The 19,058-nt window shown below is 48.1% G+C and overlaps 1 protein-coding gene across 1 annotated transcript in view; it reads left to right on the plus strand.

The window, feature by feature from the left end:
* The window catches only part of ctsz (cathepsin Z), a 34,552-nt gene extending 19,894 nt beyond the window's left edge, over positions 1 to 14,658 (plus strand). Inside the window, exons 2-6 of the mRNA XM_086005194.1 lie at positions 6,171 to 6,334; positions 6,926 to 7,105; positions 8,469 to 8,619; positions 11,430 to 11,595; positions 14,260 to 14,658. Coding sequence (XP_085861320.1) covers positions 6,171 to 6,334; positions 6,926 to 7,105; positions 8,469 to 8,619; positions 11,430 to 11,595; positions 14,260 to 14,373 — 775 coding nt within the window. The 3' untranslated portion in view covers positions 14,374 to 14,658. The remainder of the gene's footprint in view (positions 1 to 6,170; positions 6,335 to 6,925; positions 7,106 to 8,468; positions 8,620 to 11,429; positions 11,596 to 14,259) is intronic.
* Positions 14,659 to 19,058: the final 4,400 nt, after the last annotated feature.

Raw genomic sequence — 19,058 nt, forward strand, 5'->3', positions numbered from 1 at the left:
ATTGTGAACCATGCTTTCAGTTGTTTAGACCGGGGTTCTCAACCTTTTTACTTCTGAGGCCCCCCATCCCGCGTTATAAAAATTCCACGGACCCCCCCCCCCCCCGTAACATAACACAAGTATTTTTTTTCTGTATAAAAATGAGTTATACAATTAAACATATATATTTATTATTATTTTTGTTTTACTTTCTTAATGTGACTAATTAAGAAGAGAAATTCCAATCATATATTAACACCACCCCCTTTAATCGATAACTGGAAATTAGATGCATTTTATGTTTCCACTACTGTCACGTCAGAGACAAACTAACACAGGATAGGACCTGAACCAGGCCCCAAACCCCAGCATTACTGGCACCCACTGCAGTGAGTGGGTGTAAAGAGGAAGCTCTCCTTTAGAAACCTAGAAAAATAGGAGCAGGAGTAGGCAATTCGGCCCTTCGAGCCTGCTCCGCCATTCAATATGATTATGGCTGATCCTCTCTCAATACCATATTCCTGCTCTCTCCCCATACCCCTTGATGCATTTTGTGTCGAGAAATCTATCTCCTTCTTAAATATATTCAGTGACTTGGCCTCCACAGTCTTCTGTGGTAGAGAATTCCACAGGTTCACCACCCTCTGAGTGAAGAAATTTCTCCTCATCGTGACTCCATTGTTACTGCTGGTTATTTATTATTCACCGTCTGCAGCTCCTTACTGAACGAATTGAGGAAATCTGCTATCTTGTTGATGCTGCTGGTGATGACCTCAGTGCACTCCCTGTTGGCCCAGTCCTGGTGTATCTCTCTCTGTACCGATCGCCCTGCCCCATCATGTCTGAAGCACAAAAACATCTCCCGACCCGACCCCACCTGTAATCGCTGCGCTGATCAGCTTCACGTCGCCCGTCCAAAGCGCCGAATAACCAGACGTGCGAGTTAGGCAAGAATTATGTCAAGAGGGCGGTGGATTGAGACGTCGGACGAAAAGAGAGTTTCCATTGGTTAAACTTGAAGGAGAGCTTGGACTTTGGAGCAAAATCTGATTGGTTAATTGATTGACAAGAGGTTACATCTGGATTTTGATTGGCTTCATTGAAGAAGCAACAAGAAATATGATTGGTTTAACTTGGGTTAGCGCTAATTTGGCAGACCCCTTGAAACCTTCCCATGGACCCTCGGTTCAGAACTCCTGGTTTAGACTTCATGCTCTGGAATTTCTTCGCTAAACCCCCTCTGTCTCTCTAAATTCCTCTCCTTTAAGACCTTACATAAAACCCAAATCTGACCAAGCTATTGTTCAACCCTCCTAATTCCAATTATTTGGCTCAACATTCATTCTTTTGATTACACCTCTGAAGCATCTTGGGACTTGTTTCTACGTTAAAGGCGCTATTTCAATGCAAGTTATTTTTGCTTACAGGGAGCACAGTGAGGCTATTGAAATGGAGAGCTTATTAAAATACCCTGAACCATTTCACAATTAGGAAAATAGATACAAACGAATGGCTGACACTACAGTGACAACAATGCCATTTTTATTCATAACTGGGACTGTTTTCATGACAAGAGACTGCTTTAGGAAAGATGGACCTCATCATAACAAACCTGGAACTATGAGACTAGAGATAGGTACCATCAGCCATTTAGATGAGGAGAGGGCCAGAGGGACCTGGGAATGGGTATACATTGGACACTAAACACAATGGCAAAAATTCTTCCATGACTATAACAGAAAAAGGTCAGTCAGAGAAGGGTCAGGACCCAGAAGGATGAATGAAAGAAAGAGCTTTCATTTATATAGCGTCATTCATAGAAGATAGGAGCAGGAGTAGGCCATTCGGCCCCTCGAGCCTGTTCCGCCATTTAATGAGATCATGGCTGATCATCCAAATACAGTACCCTGTCCCTGCTTTCTCCCCATATCCCTTGATCCCTTTAACCTTAAGAAATATATCTAACTCCTTCTTGAATATATTTAATGAATTGGCCTCAACTGCCTTGTGTGGTAGAGAATTCCACAGGTTCACCACTCTCTGGGTGAAGAAATTCCTCCTCATCTCAGTCCTAAATGGCTTACCCCTTATCCTTAGACTGTGACCCCTGGTTCTGGACTCCCCGGCCATCGGGAACATCCTTCCTGCATCTAGTCTGTCTAGTCCTGTTAGAATTTTATAAGTTTCAATGAGATCCCCTTTCATTCTTCTAAACTCTAGCGAATATAAGCTTAATCGACCCAATCTCTCCTCATACATCATTCCTGCCATCCCAGGTATCAGCCTGGTGAATCTTCGCTGCACCCTCTCCATGGCAAGAACATCCTTCCTCAGATAAGGTGACCAAAACAGCACACAATACTCAAGGTGTGGTCTCACCAAGGCCCTGTACAACTGCAGCAAGACATCCTTGCTCCTGTACTTGAATCCTCTCGCTATGAAGGCCAACATACCATTTGCCTTCTTAACCGCCTGCTGCACCTGCATGCTTACCTTCAGCGACTGGTGCACAAGGACACCCAGGTCTCGTTGCACTTCCCTCTTTCCCAAACTATTGGCATTCAGATAATAATCTGTCTTCCTGTTTTTGCCACCGAAGTGAATAACCTCGCATTTATCCACATTATACTGCATTTGCCATGCATCTGCCCAATCCCCAACCTATCCAAATCATACTGCAGTTTCTCTGCATCCTCCTCACAGCACACATGCCCAGCCAGCTTTGTGTCGTCTGCAAACTTGGAGATATTACATCTAGTTCCCTCGTCTAGATCATTAATATATATTGTGAATAGCTGGGACCCTAGCACCGATCCCTGCGGTACCCCACTAGTCACTGCCTGCCACTCAGAAAAAGACCCGTTTATTCCAACTCTTTGCTTCCTGTCTGCCAACCAGTTCTCTATCCAAGACAGTACCTTACCCCCAATCCCGTGTGCTTTAACTTTGCACGCCAATCTCTTATGCGGGACCTTATCAAAAGCCTTCTGAAAGTCCAAATACACCACATCTCCCTTATCTATTCTACCAGTTACATCCTCAAAAAATTCCAGTAGATTAGTCAAGCATGATTTACCTTTTGTAAATCCATGTTGACTTTGTCTGATCCTGTCACTGTTTTCCAAGTGCTCTGCTATTACATCTTTTATAATGAACTCTAGTATTTTCCCCACTACCGATGTCAGGCTTACCGGTCTATAATTCCCCGTTTTCTCTCTACCACCTTTTTAAAATAGTGGGGTTACATTAGCTATCCTCCAATCCATGGGAACTGTTCCAGTGTCTATAGAATTTTGGAAGATGACCAGCAATGCATTTACTATTTCTAAGGTCACTTCCTTAAGTACCCTAGGATGTAGATTATCAGGCCCTGGGGATTTATCGGCCTTCAATCCCATCAATTTCCCTAACACCATTTCCCTATAAATACTGATTTCATTCAATTCCTCCCTCTCATTAGACCCTATGTTCCCCAAAATCTCTGGGAGGTTATTTGTGTCCTCCTTTGTGAAGACAGAACCAAAGTATGTATTTAATTGGTCTGCCATTTCTTTGTTCCCCATTATAATTTCCCCTGATTCTGACTGCAAGGGACCTAACGCTTGACATCACCAATCTTTTTTTCTTCACATATCTATAGAAGCTTTTACAGTCAGTTTTTATGTTCCCTGCAAGCTTACTCTCATAATCTATTTTCCCCCTCTTAATTAATCCCTTTGTCCTCCTTTGCTGAATCCTAAACTGCTCCCAATCCTCAGGTTTGCTGCTTTTTCTGGCCAAATCCCTAATTTCCCTTGTTAGCCACAATTAAGTCACCTTTTTTGTTTTATTTTTATGCCAAACAGGGATGAACAAATTCTGTAGTTCATCCATACGATCTTTAAATGTTTGCCATTGCCTATCCACCGTCAACCCTTTAAGTAACGTTCCCCAATCCATCCTGGCCAACTCGTGCCTCATATCATCGTAGTTTCCTTTATTTAAATTTAGGACCCTAGTCTCTGAGTCAACGACTTCACTCTCCATTTTAATGAAGAATTCTAACATATTATGATCGCTCCTCCCCAAGGGGCCTCGCACAACAAGATTGCTAATTAACCCTTTCTCATTACGTAATACCCAGTCTAAGATGGCCTGATCTCTAGTTGGTTCCTCGACATATTGGTCCAGGAAACCATCCCGTATACACTCTAGGAATTCCTCCTCCACAGTATTGTTACTAATTTGGTTAGCCCAATCTATAGCTAGATTAAAGTCACCCATGATAACTGCTGTGCCCTTATTGCACGCAGCTCTAATTTCCCATTTAGTGCCATCCCCAACCTCAGCATTACTGTTTGGGGGTCTGTACACAACTCCCACTAACGTTTTATGCCCCTTGGTATTTCTCAGCTCTGCCCATACAGATTCCACATCATCAGAGCTAATATCCTTCCTTACTATTGTGTTAATCTCCTCGTTAACCAGCAATGCTACCCCACCTCCTTTTCCTTTTTGCCTGTCCTTCCTGAATATTGAATACCCCTGGATGTTGAATTCCCAGACTTGGTCATCCTGGAGCCATGTCTCCGTAATCCCAATTATATCATATCCGTTTACATCTATTTGCGCAGCTAATTCATCCACCTTATTACAAATGCTCCTCGCATTAAGACACAAAGCCTTCAGGCTTGATGTTTTAACACTCAGTCCTTTTAGAATTATTATTTACTGTGGCCCTGTTTGATTTACACCCTTGATTTCTCTGCCTTCCACTTTTGCTTTTCTCCTTCCTGTCTTTTGGTTCCCCCACAAGCAGAAACATTTTCTCTACATCTACCCAATCAAGTTCCAAATCTTTCCCCATTAATGGAGCTACAGATCAACATTAAGAGGAAGTTCTAGACGGGTTTAAAAACAAACTCCAGGGGATCGATTTTCTATCCATCTATTTTAGAGAGACAAGGGGTGGCATTTGTGACAAACTTCTTAAGGTAGTCACTTATTGCTGAGGAAGTCCCACTAGATTGGAAAACAAGCTAACGTAATGCCCAGATTGAAAAACGTAGACTGATCGAATCCAGTCAACCACAGCTCCTTAAATTGTCCATTAATAGCTGATTAATTAATGGAATCAATTATCAGGGGCAAGTTTAAGGACAGTCCGTGTGATCATAAATAACAACTAATGCTGTTTGAGAAGGGCAGGAACCAACCTCCTCGATTTATTTTGAGGAAGTGACATCCCATGTGGACAATGTAAAACCATAAAATGTGGTTGACCTGAATTTCCAGTAAACCGTTGATGTTGCACACAATTGTTTTTTGCTAAACTTGAAAGTAGAGCGAATTCGAGGCAAAACCAGGTTGTGCTTTAGTAATCAGCTGAAGGAAAGGACTGGTAGTGTAGTAGTTACATTACAGGGCTGGGAGTTCAGAGCCTGCATTAATAATCCAGCAAATATGAGTTCCGATCCCTCTGTGGTAGTCTGAGAATTTGAATTCAGTTTTTAAAAATCTGTAAATAAAAAGCTGGCATCAGCAAAAGTGACCATGAAGCTGTCAGATTTTCGTAAAAACCCAACTGGTTCACTACTGTTGTGTAGAATGCCAGCGCATTTCACACTTCATCTAGAGCCATTGTCTGTTTCTTTACCTGTCCTATTACTATCTCGTCTCACCTTGAATATCTCTTAATGTCTCCTCTTTCATCCCCTCCCCCATTTCCCAGCCCCCAAACTGCCTTTTAATCTGTCATTTCCTGCCTTTTTTCTCAGTTCTGTAGAAGGGTTTCGACCTGAAAAATTGACTCTGTTTCTCTCTCCATGGATGTTGCCTGGCCTGCTGAGTTTTTCCAGCGTTTTCTGTTGTTATATAGATAAGGGATGTAGTGGATGTAGTGTATTTGGATTTTCAAAAAGCATTTGATAAGGTACCACACACGAGGTTGGACTGTTGACTTGAGAATCTATGTCCGTCCAGCCTCTGCTCTCTGATCCTGAGCATCATTTTCCAAACATTCGTTGGTCCCTTAAGATAATGTAGGAAATTCATTTATCTCCACTGATAATCCATTGCGGTAAAGATGGATCAAAGTATCTCTCAACAAAACTGCATTTGTTATCATGCGTTTTCTAGTTTAATGCTGTTGGATAAAGTCAGACTCAGACACTCTTGAAATTCCTGTTGTTTCACTTGTTCTTTTCCCCCAGGTCTTACCCACGACCCCATGAATACCTGGACATTACTGCTTTGCCAAAGGCATGGGACTGGCGCAATGTGAATGGCGCTAACTTCGTCAGCACCACCAGGAACCAACACATCCCCCAGTACTGTGGATCGTGCTGGGCCCACGGGAGCACCAGCGCTTTGGCAGGTACGATCTGATCTTCACTGAAATATCCTACAAGGCTCCCTGGTGAACTGGGTCATGTGCTAGAGGTACATTATGTGGCTCCTGCAGAACTGTAACCCAGCAAGAGTCAGTGCCACCATGGCAGGAGGTGAGAAAACTAGAAACAGACTTAATATCCTGAAGCATTGGGGGGGCACAGTGCAGGGAAAGCTGTCAGTCCCAGCATCCTTAACAGTGAGAGGAAGCTAATGGAAGTTACATTTGTGCATGGATCTAATGTAACCACGCATCAAGAAGGACAGTTACAATTATTACCCTCTGTGCCATGTACCACCCCCTTGCACACAAATCTTTGAAGGTAGCAGGACAAGTTTAAAATTAGAGCTAGGCCATTCAGGAGTATCAGGAAGTACTTTTCACACAAAGTGTAGTAGAAATCTAGAATGCCCTCCCTCATAGAGTTTTTCATTCCACCAGTCTGTTAGATTAGAACTCAGATCCAGAGGTGAAAGTCCAGTGTGATAAGCCGATGCCAGCTCCCAGTCCCCATGATAGCACCAGTTCTGCCACCCAGATTGTGACTGTCTAACAAACGGTTCCTTTTCTTTTCAGATCGGATCAATATTAAACGTAAAGGCGCCTGGCCATCTGCCTACCTGTCTGTGCAGAACGTCATTGACTGCGCTAATGCAGGTTCCTGTGAGGGCGGAGATCACAGCGGGGTGTGGGAATATGCTAATATACATGGCATTCCAGATGAGACCTGCAATAACTACCAGGCCAAGGACCAAGGTAAAGTTCTCACTGTGCTGTGTCCTTCACCCTGTATTACATTGATGGGAGTCAGGTGAGTGGTCCTAGAATACACTAGAAGCTGGTCATAGGGAAACCAATTTAAGGTACACTTCTATCTGAAGCACTTACATAGAGTTACATAGAATTTACAGCACAGAAACAGGCCATTCGGCCCAACTGGTCCATGCCGGTGTTTATGCTCCACACGAGCCTCCTCCCACCCCTCTTCATTTAACTGAGCAGGTCAGAGGCTAGGTATTTTGCGGCGAGTTTCTCATCTCCTGACTCCCCAAAGCCTTTCCACCATCTACAAGGCACAAGTAAGGAGTGTGATGGAATACTCTCCACTTGCCTGGATGAGTGTAGCCGCAACAACACTCAAGAAGCTCGACACCATCCAGGACAAAGCAGCCCGTTTGATTGGCACCCCATCCACCACCTTAAACATTCATTCCCTCCACCACCGGCATACCGTGGCTGCAGTGTGTACCATCTACAAGATGCACTGCAGCAACTCGCCAAGGCTTCTTCGGCAGCACCTCCCAAATCCGTGACCTCTTCCACCTAGAAGGACAAGGGCAGCAGGCGCATGGGAACAACCACCACCTCCAAGTTCCCCTCCAAGTTACACACCATCCTGACTTGGAAATATATCGCCGATCCTTCATCATCGCTGGGTCAAAATCCTGGAACTCCCTCCCTAACAGCACTGTGGGAGTACCTTCACCACACGGACTGCAGCGGTTCAAGAAGGCAGCTCACCACCACCTTCTCTCAAGGGCAATTAGGGATGGGCAATAAATGCTGGCCTTGACAGCAACGTCCAGATCCCATAAGTGAATTAAAAAAATCTCTATAAGCATAAAACTCTGTTCCTTTCTCCCTCATGCACTTATCTAGCTTCCCCTTAAATGCATCTAAGCTATTCACCTCAACTACTCCATGTGGTAGTGAATTCCACATTCTAACTGCTCTCTGGGTAAAGAGTTTTCTCTTGAATTTCCTATAGGATTTATTAGTGATGATCTTATATTTAATTTTGGTCTTTCCCCACAAGTGGAAACATCTTCTCTATGTCTACCCGATCAAACCCTTTCATAATGTTAAGGAGTACTATCGGCTCACACTCTCAGCCTTCTCTTTTCCAGAGAGCTTGTGTTTGGTTTGGCTGCTAGAGGTAATTCTGGGTTGTTAATCCATAGCGAGCAGTAAAGTTGCTTCACAGTTGTCAATTAGCCATTTCTATGACTGGGGACAATCAACATAAATGTCACATCAAAGAAACCCGCTTTGCAGAGCAGCATCTAAACGTTCAATCCCAGCTTTGACTCTTGCCCGTGTTTCCTTGCCCCGCCTTTAGATTGTTTGCTGTTTAACCAGTGTGGTACCTGCACGACCTTTAATGTCTGCCACATGATCAAGAATTACACACTCTGGAAGGTCGGTGACTATGGCAGCATCAGTGGGCGAGAGAAGATGATGGCGGAGATCTACGCCAATGGTCCAATCAGGTATGGTATTTGATCTGGTCCATCCCTCCCTGTAATGTTGTTCTTGTAGGGATGGTATAAAATGGGAGACTCAATGAATTAACAGGTGTGAAGGAATCTCGAGTATAACAATTGCTGGTCCACTTGTGGGAGTCTGAGCAAGGAGTTTCCAACCAGGCATTTACACTCATTGTGAGTAGACAATGAGGGCGGGCCTTCTTCGTGTGAGAGCGTTGACATTGAGAGTTGGCAGGCTATTCAACCACAAGGGACTGCACCCAAGCCTTATCCTGTCCTTGCTAAATCTCCACCCCCACGCACTTTCCAGCGATTGGGAGGAAGAAACCAGGTTGTTATTTTTTAACCCCCTCTCTAACCCATTACCACTGCACTGGTTGAGATCACCTAACTCAGCACAGACCAGAGATGGCTCCTCCTCCACCTAGTTGTCTACCATCTTTACCACTTGATTCGCTATTAAGCTACCCAATCAGATGACACTATGTTCATAGTGTGATATGTTAAAAGGAGAGGTGCATTCAGCCCAATGTTTTAAAAGTAGATAGCTGTACATTCACAGCTGTGTCTCGGACATCCCTTGTCGCTCTGTTTTATGATGTTAGAACTAGTGGTTACAGACTGTCTGGAGACATTTTTGTCTAGATCTTTTCTTCCTGTGACATCACAAATGGGAAAAGTTACCCACAATCCACTGACCCACACGGACAGTAAAGAGCTGGTGAAGCTCTCCCTGTGACACGAGGAGCCTCAATTTGAAGCTGCACATACAAGGCTGCTCCATAGAATGATACAGCAGAGAAGGAGGCCATTCGGCCCATCATGCCTGTGCCAGCTCTTCGGTAGAGCTCTCCAATTAGTCCCACTCCCCTGCTCTTTCCCCATAGCCCTGCAAATTTTTTCCCTTCAAGTATTTATTCAATTCCCTTTTGAAAGTTACTATTGAATCTGCTTCCACTACACTTTCACACAGTGCATTCCAGATCAAACCACTCACTGTGTGAAAAGTTGTTTCCTCATGTCGCCTCTGGCTCTTTTGCCAATCACCTTAAATCTGTGTCCTCTGGTAACAACCTTCATGTCAAAACAGTTTCTCCTTATTTACTCTATCAAAACCATTCATGTTTTGAACACCTCTATCAAACCTCCTTTTAATCTTCTCTGCTACAAGGAGAACAACCCCAGCTTCTCCAGTCTCACTACATAACTGAACTCCCTCATCCCTGGTACCATTCCAGTAAATCTTTTCTGCATCCTGTTCAAGGCCTTGACATCTTTCCTAAAGTGCGGTGCCCAGAATTGAACACAATATTCCAGTTGAGGCCTAACCAGTGTTTTATAAAGATTTAGCATAACTTCCTTGCTTTTGTACTCTATGCCTCTATTAATAAAGCCCAGAATCCCGTATGCTTTTTTAACAGTTTTCTCAACCTGTCCTGCCACCTTCCAACATTTGTGTACATACTCCCCCGGTTCTCTTTCTGTTCCTGCACCCCCTTTAAAATCGTATCATTTAGTTTATATTGCCTTTCCTCATTCTTCCTACCGAAATGTATCACTTCACATTTCTCAGTGTTAAATTTCATCTGCCATGTGTCTGTCCATTTCACCAGTCTGTCCTCCTGAAGTCTGAAGCTCCAATGACCGCTAAGGACATCTAGTGGCAGGGTCAGGAGCCTGCACCAAGCCTTCAGTCAAGTTACAGTGGGCGTGCCCAAACCAACATCTGCTACATTTCTGTTTTACTTGTGCTAACGATTAAAGTGTTCTGATCTGTTGTCATGGATCCCCTATTCACACTGTGATTTGTTTAGTATTGTTTGAAAGGATTTCAATATTACCAGAGCATTCCTTTACAAATGGCTTTTCAGACCTTTGCAACCCTATCTCAATTTAGCACTGATGCTATAATATCATTTAAATAATCATAAGTCCCTTGCCTTTTATTAAACCAGTGCAGTAGTGTTCCTGTGCCCGACAGAGACCTCAAAGTTGTTTGACTGTTCTGGCAGATGTTCACCATAACTCTGGGAGTCCCAGAATGGCTGTAAACTCCGACGGCACCAGGAGATGCTTGGTCCTGGCCTTTACACTAGATTTTTCCAGTGACCTACCCACCCCAAACTAGGTCACTAAAAGAGGGGACGAGGCCAAGGGCGGAGACTCCCTACACTGGCAGTGGCTACTTGCTCAGCCTCAAATTTGGAGGCTTGTACACTGAGTGAGATAAGGCTCCTGAAAGAAAGGAAGATTTTGCATTTATTCTGAGCCTTTCACCACCTCAAGATGTCCCAACACACTTCACACCCAGTGAAGTACTTCTGAAGTGTAGTCACTGTTGTAATGTAGGGAAACATAGCAGCCAATTTGCACACAGTAAGGTCCCACAAACCACTGTGATAAATGACCAGATAATTTGGTTTTTTTTTGGGTGATGTTAGTTGAGGGATAAATATTGGCCTGGCCACTGGGGAAATCTCCCCTCTTCTTCGAATAGTGCCGTGGGATCTTTTACATTCACCTGAGAGGGCAGACGGAGCCTCGGTTTAATGTCTCATCTGAAGAGCAGCACCTCCAAGAGTACAGCATTAATGTGTCAGCACAGATGTGCTCAAGTGTCTGGAATGTGGCTTGAACCTACAACCATTTGACTCAGAGGCGAGAGTCCTACCTCTAACCCAAGGCTGACACTCGAGGACCTTGTAACCTGCTGCCCGGTATGTGTACTGCTCTATCCTGTGCTTGTTTGAAAGTTGAGACTCAATCTCAGAGCTGGTTGTATTTGGTGAATGCTTTCATCTGATTCCTTGTAGTTGCGGTATTATGGCTACAGAGAAGTTGGACGCCTACACTGGAGGAGTGTATATGGAGTACCATACCGACTCTACCATAAACCATATCGTGTCAGTGGCAGGCTGGAGCGTAGATGAGAACGGAATTGAATACTGGATTGTGCGCAACTCCTGGGGTGACCCATGGGTAAGTGCTGCCCAGATTTGTCATCGTATTCCCAGGCTGTTCAGCAGTTTTGAGCTTTGTTGGTTGGCTTGGGTGGGGGTGTGAGGAAAGAGTATGGTAAAGGATGTTCTTTGAAGTCGGACATAAAGGAAAACTTCAGCTGTTTTATTCTGACTGAGGCTAACTCACCAATGCGTTTTACAGTGTCACTCACAGGTCATGGGGCACGGCTAAGTCCAGCAGCCCCAAGTTCAGGATGTGTAAAGTCAAGGGGCAAAATCACTCTGACTTCATCTACGTATGACCTTGATGTACCAGTATGTGGTGGATCCAAGCCTTCTGTGATTGGCAGACACCATTTGATACAGAGCCCGTAATCCCATCTCAATTTATTTATTTCCAAACCTTTTCCCCCCTCCTCCCCTGAAAGTGCTGACTCTTGTTGGGACATGGATTTTAATTAGTGCTCTCCAGTACTTCACCCCAAGTGGTGATTCTTCATGGGTGAGCTTTGTATAGTGAGTGTTACAGGTCATTAGTGATATTGATTGAGGGATAGACACTGGCCAAGACACCGGGGAGAACTCCCCTCCTCTCCTTCAAACAGTGCCATGGGATCTTTTACATCCACCTGAGAGGGCAGGCAGGGCCTTGAGTTAGCGTCTCATCCGAAAGACGGCACCTCCGACAGTACAGCACTGAAGTGTAAGCACAGATGTGTTCTGGAGTGGTGTTTAAACCCACAGCCATTTGATTTAGATGCAAGAGTCCAACCTCTGACCCAAGGGCCTTGTATCCTGCTGTGTAATTCTCTATCCTGTACCTGTTTGAAAGTTCAGACTCAATATCAGACTGCAGGGGGCCCGATTGTCACACGCACACTTTCCAGCAGGAGTCACTGAATTGTGGAGGAGTGGGAATCCTGAATGAACTCAACCCAGGGACATTGAGGCCAAATGCAGCACCAACACCCACCATTGCTGCAGGGAACAGCTACCTCGGCACAGACTGGGAATCAAACCTGGGAGCCTCCTGCTCTGTATGGCTCAGCTGCTCACTGACTTAGTGAGATGGTTTGTGCCAGAGAAGGAACCTGGTGCAGGGAGGGAGGGCTGCAGTCACTAGGCACACTGGAGGGAGAGTGAACCTCACAGTGGGTATGTCTCTTTGCCAATGTCCCTCAGAGGAGGTCCTGGAGCAAGTACTTGGTGTCGTGTAAGCCTGGCACACAACATTGGACTTTGACATCTACAACAGCAAGAGGCTGGCATATCACAGGTTGTCCTGTGTAGGTCCTTGCACCATACTGAGAGTGGATGGCTACTGTACAGCTCATGAGACTTGGCACAACAGCCACTGCAGGCCAGGTGTAAGAACACGTGATGATATATCCACAGGTGGGTGGCTACCGTGATTGGGCTCCAGAGGCAAGTATCTACTGTGGAAGCTCAGGATCTGCAGCTGGTGGAACCACCACATGTTGGGGTAGAGTGTGTATCCCTGCTGTGGTTAGGTTGGTGGCAAAGCATTCACAGATTTCATGGAGAGTTGTGTTGCTCACTGCCACCTGAGAGGACTTCCTAGTCCCTGCTGTCTATCTAGTGAGGCCTTAAAGCTACACTATTAACCAACAAGTTGGCTTCAAGATGACATGCCTGGCGATAGAAGATTGTGACTGAGCCAGATCTCTGGGGCAGGGTTGCTAATCCGATATCTGAACAAGGCAGGTCTCAGTACTCCAGGGCAATGTTAAGGATTAACCAGACAGACAGGCTCATTAATGGGACATGGATGCTGTCACTGGGGCTGGGATTCTTCCCACTCAGCTCCAGATAAAGATAACCCTGAAAGCCAGAGAGCTAATTCATGCCCTAATAAACGGCAAGCAGCTCTGGGCTGTGGGGTTTTAGCTGGGTAAATTCCTGCAGACACTCTCCACATACTTGGCTGAGGGGGAAGAAGGTGGATCCCCAAGCCTTGTTTTTTTCCAACCTGCACCGAGGACTTGGGTAGGTAGGGTGCATCCCTCTAGGGGGAGAGCATGCATTTCATATCGTGCCTACTCCGCCATTCAGTTAGAGCATGGCTGATCTGTATCTCAACTCCATTTACAAGCCTTTGCTCCATATCCCTTGCTCCCCTTACCGAAGAAAAATCTATTAATCTGTCTTGAAAATTTCAATTGTCCCCTATAATCGGCAGCCTTTTGGGGAACGAGTTCCAGAATTTTACTAACCTTTGTGTGAAAAAGTGCTTCCTGATTTCACTCCTGAATGGGCCAGCTTTAAGTTTTAAGATTATGCCCCCTTGTGCTGGATTCCCACACTAGAGGAAATAGTTTCTCCGTACCTAACCTGTTGAATCCCTTTATCATTTTAAACAGCGCGATCAGATCTCCCCTCAACCTTCTAAACTCAAGGTACTACCAGCCTAAGTTTATGCAACCTGTCCTCATAATTTAACCCTTTAACCCTCTACCCAGTCTGGATTTCTCAGTAGCTGGGCTTGGGAGATTTTTGAGCACAGTGATGGATTTCCACACGCGTCAGCCTTCAGCTATTAAAGAAAACGCTGCCTCAGCCAGCTGAGGATTAGGGGGGAGACGTCCCAAATCTTGTTTTTGTAAATGTAACTCATTCATGGAGAGACGACACCCGACATTAACTCTGTGGGTTACTGTTTCAGGGGGAAAAAGGTTGGCTGCGAATCGTCACTAGTGTCTACAAGGGAGGAAAAGGAAGCTTCTACAACCTAGCAATAGAGGACGACTGCGCCTATGGGGACCCCATCCTGCAGTAGTGTGCAGTAGTTTGACATGGTGCAGACAGCAAGTCTACTCTTTGTAGGAATGGAACTTGTAAAAATACATATATTTTTCAAGTGGTAATCAAAAATGTAAATCACTGAGGTATGCAAATGCGTTTACATACTGTGCTTCAGGACTGAGAGAGAACTGCATTGAGTGCAGAAGTGATTTTTTTTTAAACAAAGCTGGAACCTTGTAAAGGGAAACTGATGAGAGAATGATATTTGGTTCAAAGAGGCTAAAGCCGCAATATGAATTAAAACGCCCTTTGAAAATCACAGGCGTGGTTTTTCTTTTGGATCTGTGTCCATCTCACTTGTATTTATGCTCGATTCCTTGCAGAATAAACAAACTCTATTCCCGCACAACACTTCCAGTGTGTAATGATCAATAACATGTCATTCTATAGTGGACACTAGGTGGAGCCGTAGAGCTGTGTAGAGCTATATTTAGCTGTATGTATATAAGATTACACTACCCAGCTGTTTAGATATTATAACTACATTACCCATGAGGCACTAGGCTACCCACAAGGCAACAGTCAAGATGGCAGCCTGCACACAGGAGCACACATGCTGCATCTCTACAGATACTGTACCTAGAGAACGTGTACTGAATAAATGACTAGCTAGAAGCTAGCTGTGTTCATAATAAGAATGTCTATTTATTAATGAACATAAGATGGTACCAGGATTGGTCAAGATCTGCTGAAAATTGTGAAAAGCGACATGGAGAATTTGAAGCCACCAGAGCGTTTGAAACTCACAGGAAATATCGACTACAATTGGCAGACTCTTAAACAACAATTTGAACTCTACATTGCAGCCATCGGATTCGGTACGAAGCCAGACGCAAGGAAGATAGCGTTGCTGCTTACGGTTGCAGGCCCACAGACGATAGAGGTATTTTGTGGCGACACGCCACCACTGGACATAATCCGCTCATGGCGGCACGGACAGTTTAAGCAGACGCCCCCAGCCGGGGGCCCTCTCCTCCAGCAACTTGTTTCCCGCAGGGACAGGCTGCCGGAAGCACTTCCTGTCTGGGGAGTATTTAAGTGGTTGCGCGGGCTTTTCCAGTTCCTCTTTGCCATGAGGTTGATTAAAGCAGTTGTGTTTCACTAACTCTGGTCTCGACTCCCATGTTTGCCGCGGTATCTCAACACTGGTGACCCCGACGCTCAGGACGAATCCTAAGCTAGCATGGCGGATACAAACGCAGTCACGGTTAAACTACCGGACTTTTGGGAGAACCTGGCCGAAACCTGGTTTGTTCAAGCCGAGTCCAGATTCCGGCTGAAACACATTACAGTCGACGCCACGAAGTACGACTACCTCGTCGCCTCTCTCACCTACGCCACAGTCCCCAAGGTTTGGGCAGCGCTGCAGGAGCCACCAGCGGAAGGCAAGTACGAACATCTGAAGGCTGCGCTCCTTAAAAAATTTCAAACGTCCTCTTACCAGCGCAACTGTCAACTCCTCGACCTCCCCGGCCTTGGTGACGCTTCACCGTCGGATCTGCTTTCCCACATGCTGTCCCTCTCGGAAGACAAAAACACCGGCGCCCTCTTTTGCACGCTTTTCATTCAGCAGCTCCCCGCCAGCATCCGCCCGCTCATTGTGGAATCTGGCTCTACGGACCTGAATGAGATAGCCGAAAAGGCCGACCGGCTGCTCTCTGTGCAGTCCGCCCGTGACGTCGCGCCCGACCTCACGGCAACGACCACGCGGTCTTCCCGGCCCACTAGGCCCGACCGCCCTACCACTCCAGGTCACTGCTACTACCACACCCGTTTTGGTACTAGGGCTCAACGCTGCACGCCACCGTGCACTTTCAAACCCCCCCCCCGCACTGGCCCCCACGATGCCGCGGGGCAAAAGGGGCCTCTACTGTACGTCACCGACGACAGCACCAACCGCCAATTTCTGTGCGACACAGGGGCCCAGCACAGCATCACCCCCGCCTCCGCCCTCGAAATCCAATGCGGCGCACGGGGTATCACGCTGGCCGCAGCCAATGGCTCTGACATCCGCACATATGGCACCCGCATGGTCACGCTTGACCTCGCAGGCCGCCGCTACCGCTGGGATTTCCTCACAGCCAGGGTCCTCTGCCCACTCATCGGCGCCGACTTCTTACGCGCCCACGGCCTCCTTGTCGACATTCCGAGGCACCGCCTCGTCGACATCAACACTATGGCCCCCATCCCTGGCGCGTTTACCCCGGTCCGTTCGGCCGGCCTGACGACCTACTGCCTCGCCAGAGCCACGGACGACTACTCGGCACTTCTAGCCGAGTTTCCCGCCCTCACTAACCCGACCTTTTCGGCCAAAGCCGCCAAACACGGTGTGGAGCACTATATCCCCACCACCGGCCCCCCGGTTTCTGCCCACGCCCGCAGACTCAACCCGGCCAAGCTGGAAATCGCGCGGGCCGAGTTCACCACCATGGAACAACTCGGCATCATCCGCCGCTCCAGCAGCCCTTCAGCCTCGCCCCTCCACATCGCCCCCAAGCCCGGCGGAGGCTGGCGCCCTTGCGGGGACTACCGCTGCCTCAACGACGCCACCACCCCCGACCGATACCCGGTGCCACACATCCAGGACTTCTCGGCCCGACTGGCCGGACAAACCGTCTTTTCCAAGGTCGACCTGGTGCGCGGTTACCACCAAGTCCCCGTACACCCCGCGGACATCCCCAAAACGGCCGTCATCACCCCATTCGGCCTGTTTGAGTTCCTGAGGATGCCCTTCAGCCTCAAGAATGCAGCCCAGGCTTTCCAGCGCCTTATGGACTCAGTCCTCCGGGACCTGAACTTCCTATTCATCTATCTAGATGACATTCTCGTGGCCAGCTCCTCCCAACAGGAACACCTCAAACACATTCGCATCCTGTTCGGGCGCCTAGCCCCACACGGGCTCATCCTCAGCCCGGCGAAGTGCCAATTCGGCCTAACCGAGATCGATTTTCTCGGTCACCACATCACCCCTGCTGGGGCCGTCCCCCTGCCCAACAAGCTGCAGGCCGTCCAGCAATTCCCCCGCCCCAAAACCATCAAGGGCCTCCAGGAGTTCCTCGGGATGGTGAACTTCTACAACAGGTTCATCCCCAGCGCTGCAGCCCTCATGAAGCCCCTATACAACTCCCTCCGAGGTAAATCCGGCAAGATGGCCATAGCCTGGACCACTGACACGTCAGCCGCCTTCGACGCCACCAAAAACGCGCTCGCCGACGCCACCCTGCTCGCGCACCCGAGGGCCGATGCCCGGGTCGTGCTCACCACCGACGCCTCCGACCACGCGGTCAGAGCCGTGTTCGAGCAGTGGGTCAATGGCGCGTGGCAGCCACTTGCCTTCTACAGCCGGCAACTGCGCCCCCCGGAGGTCAAATACTCTACTTTCGACCGCGAGCTTCTCGCGCTCCACCTGTCGGTCCGCCATTTCAGGTTCCTCCTGGAGGGCCGCCCCTTCACCGCGTACGTGGACCACAAGCCGCTCACATACGCGATGGCCAAGCACACCGAACCCTGGTCTGCTAGGCAGCAACGCCAGCTCGCGGCCGTGTCCGAGTTTACTACGGACATCCAGCACGTCTCCGGTAGAGACAACGTTGTCGCTGACTGCCTTTCCCGTCCCGCCATCTGCGCAAATCACCTCGCGGTCGACTACGCGCAACTAGCAGCGGCCCAGCTCATTGACCCACACCTCCTCTCGGCGGCTACCAGCCTGCCAGGGCTACGCCTAGCCAAGGTCGCGCATGGGCCCGAAGCCACGGCAGTCACTTGCGACATCTCACTCGGCCAACCCAGGCCGGTCGTCCCTGCAACCTGGCGCTGCCGCATCTTTGACGCGCTACACGCGCTCTCCCATCCGGGTGCCCACGCATCCGTCAAACTGCTCTCCCAGCATTTCGTCTGGCGCGGCCTCAGCAAAGATGTTCAGACTTGGGCCACCTCCTGCCTCGCCTGCCAACGGGCTAAGGTACAGCTACACACAAAAGCACCCCTGGGAGACTTCGAGGTACCCAGCCGCCGCTTCGACCACGTACACGTCGACATCGTCGGTCCTCTGCCGCCATCGCAAGGCCAAACTTATCTCCTCACGATGGTCGACCGCTACACATGCTGGCCTGAGGCAGTGCCGCTGCCCTCCACCACCACAGCCGACATCGCCAGGGCGTTCGTTAACACCTGGGTCGCAAGGTTCGGCGTACCAGCCGACATAACCTCCGACAGAGGCGCCCAGTTCACCTCCGAACTCTGGACGGCCACAGCACGCAACCTCGGGGTGACGCTCCACCGAACCACGGCGTACCACCCGCAGGCCAATGGGCTGTGTGAACGCTTCCACAGGTCACTCAAGGCCTCACTCCGTGCCGGCCTGCAGGACAGTACCTGGACTGACCGCCTACCGTGGGTGCTACTAGGCCTACGCACCGTGGTCAAGGAAGACCTCCAGTCCTCGGCAGTGGAGTTAGTCTACGGACAACCGCTGCGCGCCCCAGGCGAATTCCTTCCGGAGGCTACCACGCCTTGGTCGGCCGAACAGCAGCAGCTCAACTCTTTCTCTTCCGCTCAACAGTTCGCCCCACTTCCGGTCAACCGACACGGCAAACTCGCACCTCACGTCCCGCCAAACTTACAGCAGGCACGCTTCGTCTTCGTGCGACACGACGCGCA

The sequence above is a fragment of the Somniosus microcephalus genome, chromosome 13 (assembly GCF_052327205.1).
Source record: "Somniosus microcephalus isolate GS21.2 chromosome 13, FLI_Smic_1.0, whole genome shotgun sequence".
In the NCBI taxonomy this organism is placed as follows: Eukaryota; Metazoa; Chordata; class Chondrichthyes; order Squaliformes; family Somniosidae; genus Somniosus; species Somniosus microcephalus.